Source organism: Notolepis coatsorum, assembly GCF_963971535.1.
Source record: "Notolepis coatsorum genome assembly, chromosome: 8".
NCBI classification, from domain to species: domain Eukaryota; kingdom Metazoa; phylum Chordata; class Actinopteri; order Aulopiformes; family Paralepididae; genus Notolepis; species Notolepis coatsorum.
In genome coordinates this window covers 47,343,317-47,359,815 of record NC_140172.1, presented here as the reverse complement: position 1 = coordinate 47,359,815, position 16,499 = coordinate 47,343,317, and the positions used below count along the sequence as shown (strand labels likewise).

The 16,499-nt window shown below is 42.7% G+C and overlaps 1 protein-coding gene across 1 annotated transcript in view; it reads left to right on the top strand.

Annotated features, from left to right (window-relative positions):
- The window catches only part of ubl3a (ubiquitin-like 3a), an 82,124-nt gene extending 66,364 nt beyond the window's left edge, over positions 1-15,760 (top strand). The window contains exons 3-5 of the mRNA XM_084320711.1: positions 5,775-5,861; positions 8,080-8,157; positions 13,819-15,760. Coding sequence (XP_084176837.1) covers positions 5,775-5,861; positions 8,080-8,157; positions 13,819-13,871 — 218 coding nt within the window. The 3' untranslated portion in view covers positions 13,872-15,760. The remainder of the gene's footprint in view (positions 1-5,774; positions 5,862-8,079; positions 8,158-13,818) is intronic.
- Positions 15,761-16,499: the final 739 nt, after the last annotated feature.

Below are 16,499 nucleotides of genomic sequence, written 5' to 3'. Positions count from 1 at the left end.
GTAGTAATATCAGCAGTAGTAATAGCAGCAGCAGTAGTAATAGCAGCAGCAGTAGTAATAGCAGCGACAGTAGTATTTGTTTAGGATTTGAACAAATTGAATGTCGTTTTCCACTTTTCAAGAAATGCTCAGCTGTCGTGTAGCAACAAATGGCCTTAATATGATAACTCAATTTCATGATGAATACTTGGAATCACTGACGCTTTGTGTCCTCATTAATACATGCTACAGGCCAGGCACAGACAAGGAACAACATACATGCTATTGAAGCACATTAACTATATATCCTGCAACAAGTATCCTTCTGTGCGTAGTGCCGGTGTCATAGTCAATCCAGTAATTTTAGGAAGTAGACAGAAGATTTGAACTTTGGAACACCCACAGCCGGTACCAACCAATAACACTGTCTGCTAGTGTCTAGAGAAACACATCTGGTAGCCAGACGCCTGCCTTTCAACTTTTCTCTCTCTCTCTCTCTCTCTCTCTCTCTCTCTCTCTCTCTCTCTCTCTCTCTCTCTCTCTCTCTCTCTCTCTCTCTCTCTCTCTCTCTCTCTCTCTCTCTCTCTCTCTCGCCCTCTCTCTCTCGCCCTCTCTGTCTAATCCTTCTCTCTTAGCTCTAGTACCTGTGTCTCTTCACGCTCTTCAGATAATGATGACACTATTACTGTAGTGTGGCAAGAGAGCTTTTATACAAGATACAAGATACAAGAGTTTTATTTGTCACGGCATACAAGTATACAATGAAATGCGGGGGGTCTTGCCCGCAACGATGTGCATAATTACAATAGTAATATATAATAAGAATCCAATAGAACGACATTGTGCAATAACAAGTAACAAAGTAGGGCATATCGGTATCTGTACATGAGTTATTTACAGAGCATGGTAGGACATGCTAGGTCCTGTGGTAGTGGTAGTGCAATACACTGTTAGCTACGGATGAGGCACTGGGTCTTTATGTACACTGCTATACAATGCTATATTTTACAATCTCAAGCTATACTATACTATTCTTAAAGTGACCTTTCCTTCTGTAAAGTGACCATAAGTGTGAGCTTGTGCAGCACGAGTGTGTGTGTGCTCATGTTAAAGTGGTGCTAGTGTGTGAGCGTGTACAGTGTGTGTGTAGTGTGTGTGCTCAGTAGGGCTGGGCGATATAACGATAACGATAAATATCGCGATATATTTTAATAATCGATATCGAATATCGAAAAAAAATCAAAAAATGTTTTCTTTTTTTTAATATATATATATATTTTTTTGTGACCTGCAACAGGGCAGTTTTAAAACCAGAGACAGTGGACAGACTTGTCTTTCTTGCCTGCAACTTAAAGTAATGGCTTTGCTTGTCCAAATGACAATACTGACCAAATTGAGATTTCTTTTTCTCTTGTCCATTTATTTTGTTTGCTTTCTAATTTAAAATACAGTTTGAAACCGTCTGTACACAGTAGGCTATGTGTGCTAGCAGAGCTAGACTCCAGTCACGAGTCACGGTCCACCAAAAAAGCGCCAAAAGATCGAAAATAAACTAGCAGAGCCAGAACTGTTCAACTCCCCTGGAGCCACAGCCAGCAGAGAAGCCGGGTTACTTTCGCTTTTAAACCAGCTGCAGCCTGAGAACTGGTGTGAGGGGATGTAACACTAAAGATGGCGGGAACGACAAAGAATTGCTGCAAAATAAACATACATCTGTTGTTTTTATAATTTTTTTTTCTTCTTCTTTTTTTTTTATAACTTATAACAATTTCGATAATTATCGATATCGAGAAATATGATAACATTATCATATCGTTATCGCGATATGCTTTTTTGCCATATCGCCCAGCCCTATGCTCATGTGTGCTTGTGTGTGGAGAGTTCAGTGTTCAAGGCTCTGATGGCCTGGGGGAAGAAGCTGAGCCGAAGTCTCTCTGTCCTAGTTACTGGTGTTCGCAGGCGTTTGCCTGACCGCAGCAGCATGAACAGGCTGTTGGGGTGGTGAGGGTCTTTCATTATCCTGCAGGCTCTGGATTTGCACCTCTTATTGTATAGGACCTGCAGGGTTGGTAGTGCAATACCCGTGGTACGCTCGGCTGAGCGCACCACTCTCTGTAGGGCCTTCTTGTTCTGTGCCGTGCTGTTTCCATACCAGGCAGTGATGTTTCCAGTCAAGATGCTCTCTACAGCTCCAGAGTAGAAGGACTGGAGTATCTTCCCCGATACTCTGAACTTCCTTAACTGTCTCAGGTGGTAGAGGCGCTGCTTCGCCTTTTTTACGACTGAGTCTATGTGTGTTGTCCATGTCAGGTCCTCTGAGATGTGGACCCCCAGCAGGGGAGGAAACAAACTTTTTGGCTTACCAGCCAACTGGCGAGTATATGATTTTTTTACCAGCCAAACAGATTTTTTACCAGCCATAAATAAATCGCTAATTGTGATAATTACTTCTTTGTATGTCTTCGTCTAAATTGATTTTCAATCATAGTAATAATCACACGTGTCTCTACTCTTTAAAATATGTATTACCATAAAACATTAATAAGTGTCTCTACTCTTCACAATATTAGCATAAAACATATATTAATCACACTGTCTCTACTCTTAAAAATATTAGGATATCACATATTAACATGAAAGAGGGAACTATTCTGGACTGGGTTGGGCTGAACTGGGGAGTGAAATATGCTGGACTGGGTTGGGCAGGGAAAGTTGGGCTGGTCTAGGTTGGACTGGGTTGGGCTGGACTGTGCTGGGCAGTGAAAGAACCAAGCATTTCACTGTAATGTAATAGCTAAATAAAACAACTTGAACTTGACTTGTTACATTTGCACTCTGGTTGGATGCCAAACGTATTCTGGTTGTACTGTATTTGTGCTGTATGATGACAATACATTGGAATCGAATCTCATGTCAACGCTAGGGGTTCAGCAGGTGTATTCTGAATGACAATGACAACATCACCGTTGTGAAGGGCATATGGGCGAGTGGTGATATGGGGGGGAAACCCGGTAATAATTCGGTAATAATAAAATGTTACTCGGCTGCATTTAAGCAAAGCCGCTCAGTATAGTCCACTATGTTGAACGCGCGTTATGGTAGCTTGTTACATGCTACTAGCTACTAGCATGATGCTACTGTAGGTAGCTAGCTGGCTAATGCTGGTTGACTTGAGTGAGCCTCATGCCCACTTGTCATTCTCATCCGACTCGAAGGAGACACGTCACATGCTGTTGTTCGCCTCCATGTCAGACCGCACTTATATCCGAAAGCGACGACTCTACATGCAATTATTTTCATTCACTGATGTGTTTTTGTCTACGTTTGTCTACGTTGTCAAGCCTGGTGACAGGCGTCTGTAGGTCCGTGCACAGTGGTGTGTCCACTTCCCCTAGATGGGCGGCATCTTCTAGAAAACGAGTGTTCATTGGAGGAGCTTCGATGATGTTCATTGGTTAGGGATTATTATGAGGCGCAAATGGGAGGAATCATAAGGGGGGAGTCAGAGTTCGGCTTGTGCCAGTGAGCGAATCAGCAGATTGCAGAATGATTTTTTTGGTTTTATTTACTACTCGCCAGTGTGGCGAGTGCTCTTCATGAATCACTCGCCAAACATAAATAATACTCGCATTTGGCGAGTAAAAGGGCCTAATTTCCTCCCCTGACCTCCAGGTACTTGAAGCTGCTCACCCTGTCCACGGTAGCCCCGTTTATCCACAGTGGTGTGTGTGTCTCCTGCTGTCTCCTCCTAAAATCCACGATCAGCTCCTTGGTTTTACCAATGTTCAGGAGCAGGCTGTTGTCCTGGCACCAGCGTTCCAGTACCTCAACCTCCTCCTGGTAGGCCTTCTCGTCGTTGTCCGAGATCAGCCCCACCACCACTGTGTTGTCCGCAAACTTCACTATGGAGTTGGAGCTGAACTTGGCCACACAGTCATGTGTGTATAGTGAGTACAGCAGGGGGCTCAGAACACAGCCCTGGGGGGACCCGATGCTCAGGGTGATGGTGTTGGAGGTCTGGTCTGACCCCCCACCCTGACTGCCTGGGGCCTTTCGCTCAGAAAGTCCAGTATCCAGGCGCTCAGAGCGGAGCTCAGACCCAGCTCGATCAGCTTGTTCACCAGTCTGGTGGGGACTATGGTGTTGAACGCTGAGCTGTAGTCAATGAACAACAGTCTCACATAGCCCCCCTTCTGGTGGTCTAGGTGAGAGAGGGTGCTGTGCAGTACTTGGGAGACCGCATCATCAGTGGACCTGTTTGGCCTGTATGCAAATTGCATAGGGTCCATATCACTGGGGAGGGAGGCACAAATGTGATCCTTGACCAGCCTCTCGAAACATTTCATGGCCACAGAGGTGAGTGCCACCGGTCTGTAGTCATTGAGACCTGTTGGGGAGGGTTTCTTTGGTACCGGGATAATGGTAGACATCTTGAAGCAGGCAGGGACCACTGACTCCGCCAGGGATCGATTAAATATGGTGGTGAACACAGGGGCTAGCTGGTTAGCACAGGACTTAAGTATGCGTCCTGTTATTCCATCTGGGCCAGCAGCTTTTCTGGTGTTCACCTGCTCTTCTCACACTGTGTTCCGACAACGAGAGAGCATCCCCGCCCCCCGCGGATGCCCCCCCCCCCCTCCACAACAGCCGGCGCGCCAGTGACGTCACTAGCCGTTGAGCTAGCAGCGCCACTGTTTGCACCAAACCGCGCGTAGAAGGTGTTGAGCTGGTCCGCGAGGGAGGCGTCGTCGCTCCCCATTGAGGGGGCACTGACTTTGTAGTCAGTTATCGTCCTCAGTCCCCGCCATAAGCCCCTTGTGTCATTCTGTGCCATTTGTGCCTCCATTTTGTCAGCATACGTCCGTTTTGCAAGTTTAACAGCCTTGCGCAGAGTGTAGACTGTAGTTTTGTACTCTTCCATGTTTCCTGTCTCTCTGCCCAGGTTGTAGGCAGTGGTGCGAGTTTTCAGGGCTGCTCTGATAGTACTGTCCACCCACGGTTTCTGGTTCGGGAACACCCGCACCTTTTTTGTGGGGACAATACTATCAGCAAGTGTTGTTATGAAGCACACAACAGTGTCTGCGAACTCGCTGAAGTCACTGGCGCTTCCCTCAAACATTCCCCATTTTATACAATGGATGCATTATTATCTTTTTCTTTAACCTTTATTTACCCAGGGTAGGTTCTCTGAGCACAAATGCTCTTTTTCAGCAACGCCCTGCTTCACATTCACACAGTTCCATTCACACCTGGGAGCTGCCCAGTACAACCACAGTCTGACACCGTTGGCCACTGAGCAACTCCACTGGAGCAGTTTGGGGTTAAGTGCCTTGCTCAAGGGCACTTCAGTGGTTGGTATTGAGGGACAGGAGAAAGTTATTCATTCACTTCCCCGCCCAGATTTTTCCTGCCGGTCCAGGGGAATGAACCGCCGACCTTCCTGTCACAAACCAGCTTCTCTAATATTTAGGCCACCGCTGCCCCAAATTAACAAATATAAATATGACAATTCAGGAGAAAGAACTATTGCAACAATGATGATGATGATGATGATGATGATGATGATGATGATGATGATGATGATGATGATGACAGTGGTGATGATGATGACAGTGGTGATGATGATGATGATGACGACAGTGGCGATGATGATTATTATAATTATGACGATGCTGATGAGACTTATGATGCCAATGATGATGATTACAATGACGACAATCATAACGCTGATGATATTCTACTTTCTATCTCTCTCCCCCCTCCTCCTCTTTTCCTGCTCTGTGTTTGCATGTCAGACTGGGAGGAGGAAATGGTCAGCAGTCCTACCATCCTGAGGCTCATCTACCAGGGACGTTTTTTACACGGCAATGTAACGCTAGGAGGTAAAAATACACACTTGCAAGCACACACACACACACACACACACACACACACACACACACACACACACACACACACACACACACACACGCACGCACGCACGCACGCACGCACACACACACACACACAGCACCGTTTTGCTGGAAAGTTCTTTGCTGTTCTCCTGAGCTGTGGAACAGAGGTACCTTGGTGCTGTGGATAAGCCTGCTTTGACAGAAAGAGAGAGAGAGAGAGAGAGAGAGAGAGAGAGAGAGAGAGAGAGAGAGAGAGAGAGAGAGAGAGAGAGAGAGAGAGAGAGAGAGAGAGAGAGAGAGAGAGAGAGAGAGACTGGTGTTTGGGTAGACCTCAGGCACTGGGCACCGGGGAAAGGGAGGGAGGGAGGGAGGAGAGGGTAGAGTGAACATGGGTGCCACGGATGAAGATAAAAAGATGATGGTTCCTTTTGAAACCTTTCACTTCCCCTCTGGCTTTTCGCCTACTTAACCCAATTGCCATTTGCCTGGTGTTTGTTGTGGTTAATGGGGATATGGCCCCCTAACCCGTCCCATTACTTACCATCTATATCTGATCATTCCTTATCTTTGGTTTAACATGTTTACATGCAGACGCAGAATCCTCTTCCATTTGAGCCAAAACTCCCTTTGGAAAAGTTAATGTCCAGAAATGTTTCTGACAGATATTATAACTCCATTGGCCATTATCATTTAGTTAGTTAGTTTAATTTAATTTAGTTTAGGTTAGTTTATTAGAAAAAGCAGTACAATAACTTGAGCAGGACAAGTAAAAAAACGAAAAAACGAAAATAAAAAAGTTGGGCTTGTGAACTTAACTTCATACATATACATCAGTATTAAGACATCATTGTAGCATTGAAGTATAAGACAGAGAGGTGTATAACTTAAATACAATACAAGGTAGGGAGAGAGGTGTATAACTTAAATACAATACAAGGTAGGGAGAGAGATGTATAACTTAAATACAATACAAGGTAGGGAGAGAGAGAGATGTATAGCTTAAATACAATACAAGGTGGGGAGAGAGAGGGAGAGCCACCCATGACCACAATTCTCTAATCTTTAGATAATAAAGTTGAATAAAGTTCCTCTGAAAACGTCAAATGGACTTATATGGTTCTTCGTCTGAGGTACTCAATTGTCCAAGTATTTGTGTGTAAAATCACTACCATTTAATTTGATTGTTTGTGACCTGCTGAAAAAAACATTCCTTGATGCAGATTTGCTGTGTGATATATATATATATATATATACATATATATTATATACCATCAAGAAGCGGATCATGTGGGCAGTCTGGGCGGCCACCACCCTGGCGTTGTTGGCGGCCTGGGAGAACTGGGTCTTAACTCCTTTCTTCCACTCCACAACGATGCAGTTCACGCTCTCCGCCTTGACTATAGCCTGGGAACCAGAGAACATAAGAATTCATATGTTCTCCCTGTGCCCCAGGACAGTTCAGTGAATATGTTCTTCCTGTGTCCCAGGACAGTTCAGTCAGTATTTGTGAACAAACAACACTCTCTTCTAACGCCAAAAATCTGAGATTACTATGCAGAGAACCCGCCAATTGGTGACCCTAAAATGTTTGTGTGAGCTCTTACACCCAAATGAGGTTTTAATTCTGGTTCAGACCTTCTAGCAATGCCAGCATATAAACCGGCCCTAATGTTGGTGTAAGAGCTCACACAAACATTTTATGATCTCATTAATTCAGAGCTCGATTCATTATCTATGGAGCAGCCACACATTTTACACATACGTTATATCACTGATCGGAGGGTTCTCTCTCATTTCTAGGTTTAGGAGAAAGTTGTACATGTTCACAAAATACTGACTGAACTATCCTGGGCCCCAGGAAGAATATTATGTGAATTCTTAACATGGTTAATTGTGCCCCACACAATGATATTACAGTACCAATGATAATCAGATTCATAATGCTGACACACATACTATACACCCCCCCCCCCCACACACACACACACACACTCATGTGACACTCATGCGTATGTCCTTGTTATATGATTGATGAGTCAGATGATGCTAATGATGTGTGACTTTGTAACACGACTCATTGAGTAACCTTTGTGTCCTCCCTCTCTCTCTCTCTCTCTCTCTCTCTCTCTCTCTCTCTCTCTCTCTCTCTCTCTCTCTCTCTCTCTCTCTCTCTCTCTCTCTCTTTCTTTCTTTGTGTGCCCACCAGCTCTGAAACTGCCCCTGGGTAAAACCACAGTGATGCATTTAGTTGCCAGGGAGACGTTGCCTGAGCCAAATTCCCAAGGTAACCAGCTTTTCCGTCTCTCCCGTCAGGACTTTCACACGCTCAACAACTCTTAATTCACCCTGGTCCCAGCTATTATTTATCTCTACACATGGCCTTTTTTTCCTTTACAAAAAGCCTACTGTTTGCGAATAATGGGCTCCTTCGAATGTCAGAATCCACAGGATACAGTAGTATAGATGACGGCTCCCAACCAACCCACACAAAAGGGAAGTGTAGGCCGGAGACTGGATGTGCCGCCTCAGCGCTGTTTGACGCTGATGAAGACGTGTCGTGCGTGGAAACATTCGTTTATTGTCCCGCATCCATGTGCTCCAGTGTTCGACTTCAAGTCTACTTCAAGTTGGTCCTCTATCTACAGGATACAATACAGTATACCATTTAGTTGATGGAAGTCATATTATGTGTTAGGCCACAACATGGATTAGTAATGCTCGGTGACGGTGACAAACAAAAAGGGTCTATTCCCTGCACGCCTTATTACGTGCAGAGCACTTCCGTGGGTGTTCACGTGGGAAATGTGAACGCAGCCCTCTTTCTGCACTTGCTAATCGCGTGTCTCGGCGCGTGGACGTGCCAGATGTAGTCCACGCTTTGCCGTCGTATTGGTAATGCTCACCCTCTAAGGACCTTTTGAGGGTTGGGGGACTAACAAGGCCAGACCCCTGTCTCTCAATGGAAGTAATCCGTACGTCTGTCACGCATATCTTATCTATTTCTTGTGATGTCATTAGTGAATCCTTTACACAGAATCGGTAATTTGTTTGAAAAGGTTAATTTAATGATAGAACAATACTTTTCTTTCCAACTGAGACCAGCTTCTAAGCATGTGCCATCCAGAATCTTGTGGTTATCATGGCGACCTTGTGGTTATCATGGCAACCACTCACTGCTCGATTCCCAGCCTCCTGGCAGAGATTGATATTATTTTGGAACATATTTAAGACTCACACTTCTACCTCTCAAGCAGTGGTACATTATAGGTTTACATAAAATCATCACATTTAATTATTTTCATAATTCTTAGTTAGATTTACATTGGATCAAAACACATATTATTATAATATATTAAAGGGGAACTATCTTACTAGTTCTTTCACTATTTGGGCAATTTTACACAATTCCTGTGAGTCTATGGAACACATCTGTAAGTATTTTCTTTCCAAAAAATTCATTGTTTTGTATTTCTGATTTTTCTGTGCTTTTTCCTCCCATCCAAATGTTGTCATAATGCCAATTCCCCCCTCCCCTAGTCAAGTCAAGTCAAGTCAAGAGTTTTAATTGTCACGGCATACAGGTATACAATGAAATGCGGCTGGTCTTGCCCGCGACGATGTGCAATACAGTGATACAACATATAATAGAATCCAATAAAATACAGTGGTACAACATATTAATAGAATCCAATAAAACAACAGTGCAATAAACAGGTACATGGTGTGCCATCTCGGTATCTGTACATAGTATTTACAGAGCATATAGGACATGCTAGGTAGCTTTAGTAGTGCAATACACTGTTCCTGATGTTATACTAATTTAAAGTGGCCTTTCCTCTGGCCATAAGTGTGCGTGTGTGCCGCATGAGTGTTAAAGTGGCTGCTAGTGTGTGAGCGTGCTCAGCGTGCGTGTCGTGTATGTGCTTGTGTGTGCTTGTGTGTGGATAGTTCAGTTTCTGTGTCTCTCAATGTTCATTGTTCAAGGCTCTGATGGCCTGGGGGAAGAAGCTGAGCCTAAGCCTCTCTGTCCTAGTAGCTGGGGTTCGCAGGCGTCTGCCTGACCTCAGCAGCTGGAACAGGCTGTTATTGGGGTGGTGGGGGTCTTTCATTATCCTGCAGGCTCTGGATTTGCACCTCTTGTTGTATAGAGCCTGCAGGGGAGGTAGCGCAATACCCGTGGTACGCTCGGCTGAGCGCACCACTCTCTGTAGCTACCTGGTCGTTGTGCGCATGTGCCCCCTACTGGTCAGTCTAGGGAGCCCTGAGGTCTACCACATGCTTCCTCCGACACATGCGGAGACAGCCAGCGGCTCTCTTTTCACCTGACAACGCGGACTCTCATTGGTGAAGTGTAATGCGTGGGAGGTCACGCTGCCTTCACCACTTCCTCTCTTTTGCTGTGCAGGCGCCCAGACCTGACCTGTAGGAGTCACTGTCCACAATGCCAGATTACCACCCATCAACTTCCCTCCCGCTAACTCAGCCAAACGAGTTAGTATGACGGCTGGCCCAAGCCGGAGGCAATGCTGACACCCGGATTCGAGACCGGAGTCTCTCGCATTGGTGACGAGCGCAATCTCCGCTGTGCCACCCAGCCGTCTTTGTTTTGTATTTGTAATCAAGTACTCAAAAACAGCATTTTTCTACTTCAAGATTTTAAGCTGTTTTGAGGCTCGGCCCAGCCTCGGAATGCGATTTGAGTGACAGACCCCCACCTGTAGCTCCGCCCATACTACTCTACTAACGTCAAAGTGAACCTAATACACAAACAAATATGGCTCAAGCATACGTTTTCGAATACAATACAATCCACAAAGAGATGACACCGAAGCAGGTACCCATGCCATAGGATTTTGGGTATAATAATAATAATAATAATAATAATAATAATAATAATAATAATAATAATAATAATAATAATAATAATAATAATAATAATAATAATAATAATAATAATATAATAATAATAATAATAATAATAATAATAATAATAATAATAATAATAATAATAATAATAATAATAATAATAATAATAATAAACTTTATTTGTATAGCACCTTTCATACAGAAACTGCAGCTCAAAGTGCTTCACAACAGAAAAAAGACAGGCATAAAATGAGCACATAAAGTGCAGACATATAAAATCACAGTTTTTCACATTAGGATCTAACATCCCAACAGGCCACCTAGTTTATGGTTTGATTCAGTTTTAAATAGACAATAATAAAAGGAGCAAGATAAAATAGACAGAGTAAAATAGTGCAATAGTGCAGTGCAATAAAATTGTAGAATAGAATAGATTAAAAAAAAAATATATTTTACAGTGCAATAAAATAGTTCTGGATTACTGTTCAACAGTTCAAAGTCGTACAATGGTAAAACTGTTCTTTGTTCGGTATCCATAATTCAAAACATGACAGTCTTCTCTTCTGCCTGACACCACAATGCACATTTTAAGGCAAGCCATATCAGACAGTATTAAAGCTGACAGTCTCCCCTGCTCATGACAGTCTCCTGTTGCCTGACACCACAAATGCACATTTTAAGGCAAGCCGTATCAGACAGTAGTCTCCTGCTCATGACAGTCTATTCTGCTCGATACACACACAGTTCAATAACCGACAGTTTTGAACCTGTAATAAACAATAGACAGAAAACTGTAGCCCAGTGCAATAAAAACCTGACAGTTTTGAACCTGTAATAAAAAGCAATAGACAGAGTAAAATAATACAGTGCAATAATAGAATAGTAGAATAGAATAAATAGTAAAATTATGCAATAGAATGGACAGAGTAAAATAGTGCTAAGTACAGCAGAGTGTATTAGAAGGCTACGGTGAAGAGGTACGTTTTTAGCTTATTTTTGAAAATATTAAGAGATATAGCTTCCCTAATGTCCATAGGTAGTGTGTTCCATAACTTTGGTGCATAGTTTGCAAAGGCTGCATCCCCGATGTTCCTTAGACTGTGGCTTGGAACCTTCAATAGACCAGTAGTAGATGATCGCAATGTTCTAGGAGGCACATAGTTGACTAGAGAACTTGCAATGTAGCTTGGTCCTGTTCCATTTAGTGCTTTGTATATAAGGAGGAGGACCTTGAAATCAATTCTAAATGTTACCGGAAGCCAGTGTAGGTTAGCTAATACAGGACTGATGTGGTCTCTCCTCTTGGTTCTAGTTAGTAGCCTAGCTGCCGAGTTTTGAATGAGTTGGAGTCGTTCTGTGTTTTTTTTTGGGAGGCCAGTGAGGAGTGCATTACAGTAGTCAAGTCGGCTTGAGATAAAGGCATGGATCCGTTTTTCAGCGTCTTTTTGATTTATAAATGGCCGTACCTTAGCTATGTTTCTAAGGTGGAAAAATGATGTTTTTGTCACCTTGTTGATGTGTGATTTAAAGCTTAGGTCTGAGTCTATTATAACACCAAGACTTGTAACTTCGGGTTTGATCCAAGAGAGAATAGTATAGAGAAAACAAATGACAGGAAGAATAAGATTGCTCGCTCACTCCGTCTAACACACACACACACACACACACACACACACACACACACACACACACACACACAGCGCTTGTACTAACGACGTTAGTAACGTTAGATTTTCTTGGCGCAATAAACAGAGCTCACACGCACACACAGTGCCTGCACTAACGTTAGACTTTCTTGGCGCACACACGCGGAAGAGTACCGTAATACATAAAAGGATGAATGAACGAGGTCCTACTGTTAATTAACTAATTACGATGTACTGTATGTACTTACTGATTCAATGCTTTCTTTCTGTCCCGAATACTTGGTATAGGCTAGCTCCCTTCTTTAGCAACAGCCAGGAAATCAGCCAGCATTATCCTTCGTCTTTGCAAAAATCCAAAAACGAACTTGGCCCATTGCTTGTGGAGCACGATATCATTATCACCTTATGTTATGGATGGATCATCACTGTTTGTCCTCTTCCTCTTCATAATTAATAGTTCGCCATTGTAGGCGACTCCGAGTAGTTGGGAGAGCATTCGGCGGGTCGCCGAAAACAAACTTGGCCCATTGATGACGGATCACGACATCATCAGGGAATGAATGCAAGGACATATTCACTGCTTGGCAGTCAGGAACAGCACAACGTATCTTGCCCGTTTTGCTTATAACGTTTTTAAATGCTAACCCAATGCGAACTCACTGTTAAACTTCAATTCCACGCAAATAATGTTTGAGTATGTTCACCTGCGGTGGCTGGCAGCCGGCACAAAACATAGAGGGGGCGGGCGTTATTATGCAGATGAGAAAACTTTTGACGTCAAAGGTACGCTAAATTTCAGATGACTCACTTGAGTGAGGGACAATATTGTGAGATGAGAATTGGAAGAATGCGCCAAAATGAGAATTAGAGACATAGATCCTATTAATATAAGTCCACATAGCTAGAAAATAATGCTAAACACTGAAAAAGGCCATTTATAAGATAGTTCCCCTTTAACACATATTATAAATCCAACTTGTTCTGAATCCAACGGTACCAAGCATTTGATATAAATTCTCGTAGTTTTTGAAATACAGCAAACTTATAAACGTTGTCTACCAATTAAGGCGTGATTAATATGCAGAGTCTTGTGTTTCTACCTCTAACAGAAAAATATTTGTGGGGCTTTTTCTTGCTGTTTCTTAACATACTAAATACAGTCGTTAGTCATTAATGTATGAAACCCCATAGACAACCTGTACAAAAACATACAAAAATGGATGTTAATGTTGGCCAATTTGAAAAGTTTAGCTAGTACTTTGAAATGATGCCTAGGAAATGATCAAATTCCACTGTGGACATGAATGGGTCTCTGGATGCAGGCATATGAGTTAGTGCTCTGCTGCACTAGTGACCTATAACAGTTGACCTATCTCAAACCCAGCTGAGGCAACAGGTGACCTAGACTGAGTCCATGTGTTTGTCGTTCACAGGTCAGAGGAATAGAGAGAAGACTGGAGAAAGCAACTGCTGTGTTATTCTGTAAATACACACCTCTGCCAGTGCCCATCCATCCCCATCATCCTCTTCCTTCTATTCCTCGCCGTCCTGGACCTAAGGAGCTGCCCCCTGTCCTGCAGCCATCTACCGCACCTACGCACACACACACACACACACACACACACACACACACACACACACACACACACACACACACACACACACACACACACACACACACACACACACGCACACACTAATCTCATGCCCACAGACACACAAAACAAGCAAGCTGTTTCAGGCTAATCCAGGACACAGAGTTGGAAATAGCATATTGATTGATGATTGAATTGATTCATTTGTTGTACTTGATTTATTATTATTATAAAAGAAGACTAGAGGAAGGAACTGGAACAGCAAAGTTAGCATGGTTTGTTTTGTTTTTCCTCAAATGCACACCTTTTGGCCTTCTGTCCAGCCCCCCCCCCCCCCCTTTTCCAATTGGTTGTCATGGTAATGCTGTGCCCAAGTTTGTGTGTATGGCCTTCTTCTCTCACTTCTAGACTGCAGAGATAGTCTATTTTAACCACTAATTGCTCTCCCAACACACACACACACACACACACACACACACACACACACACACACACACACACACACACACACACACACACACACACACACACACACACACACACACACACACACACACACACACACACACACACACACACACCTACACACACACACACACACACACACACACACACACACACACACACACACACACACACACACACATACACATACATACATACACACAAAAGTACCCAACCACATGTGCTACACGATACAGTAATGACTGGTTTTCTCTGGGAAACTACTGCAGAGAACAAACAGATCCTTATGATTAATTTGTGACGGTCTCTAACCAATGCCTGACAAACAAGACACACAAACAGCCCGCGTTGTTGTTGTTTTTGTTGTTATTTGTTTGTTCACAACATTTGTGACTGTGTTTTGACAGTCCAAAAATTATTATATACCGAGCAGTGTTGTGATTAATAAAACCTCCTCAGTCCTCCCACCCCCCCCGACATCCCTCTGTGTCTCTCTCTCTCCATGATTCTCCAAATAAAAAGGGGAGGGAAAACTCATTGCTTTTATGTTTTTTTAAACACAGTATTGTGATGGATCTCACTGACATTTTTGCAATCCAAGCAGGCAAATTAACCTGGAATGAATGATGACGGTTTTATTTGTTCCCCCTAATTTACTCCTCATTCTAAATATATATATATATATCTTTAATTTTTTTTCTTTATGTGCGTTAATAAGTCTGTTTTGCACAACTGAAGCATGTGTTCCTTCATTAATAATAAAAAAAAAAAAAAGTAAAAAAAAAAAGTAAAATATTTAAAAAAAAAGTTTATTATTTGATTTTATATTTTTCCAATGCGAATAATGTTCCAAACTAAGGTAACATGTGTAGAATATATTTAATATGAATCTTATATAATAGATCTTGTTGATATACAGTATATGGTTGTGTATACGGTTCTTAGCTTCTAGCCAGTTCAAACTGTCACTTGCTGACAATGTCTTGTACTTACAGCAGCAAAACCTCCCTAATCACTGACAATAGTGTATTTCTATTTCATTTGATCGCTTCTTAGCTTTTTATTTCTTTCTCAACTGTTCATCATTTAATGTAATCCTTATCATTTCTGTCTGTTTTTTTTGTTGCTTTAAAGAATCACTTTGTAACAGCACTAGGTCTTAAGAATATTGTTTATATTGATCAGGGTTCAAAATCTGTACATAGATAAATGTTTTCAAACCAATTGTAAATAGCACTAATGCTCCCCTATCCCCTTCCAAAAAAAAACACTTCAAATGGATACATCTGTAAACTAAATAAAGATTATTGAAGTGCATTGCGTCTGTGATCATTAATTGTATAAAGCAGTTATCTTAGCCCTCTACCTCACCTGTAAACTGTTTGAGTGCAGCACATATACATATACACATACACATAGACACTAATCCATAATGCATCAGTATGAGTGTGGAAATCCTAGTGCATCGATGAGTAACACTGATCAAAGTTAATCGGAAATGAACATGTACATTTATTTAAATATAATCTTAAACAAAAGCCTTGCACATGGATTACACCTAAGAAAAATAATCCCCTGATAATAACACGTTTCTAGGTGCCAAATTTGCAGAAAAGCAAGTCACTTTGATTTCTAACTTGTAGCTCTTGGTACCGTATTTTATTATGAGGGAAATGCTTTGATACCGGCACCCCAGGACATACAGTATAAAGAGACATGTGTTTAGGCTGACATCACTGTCATTGAAATTCGGTCTGGTTCTCTCCTTTCTCCTCCCTGCGCTCACCCACTCTCCTCTCCTCCTCCTCCTCTTCCTCATCTTACTCTTTTCACACAGTGGCTGTAGTGTGAAATGGCCAGCCATGAATACCACTATTCTCTTTCTGTTCCACACACACGTACGCACACACACGCACGCACGCACGCACGCACGCACACACACACACACACACACACACACACACACACACACACACACACACACACACACACACACACACACACACACACACACACACACCCACACACACACACACACACACACACACACACAC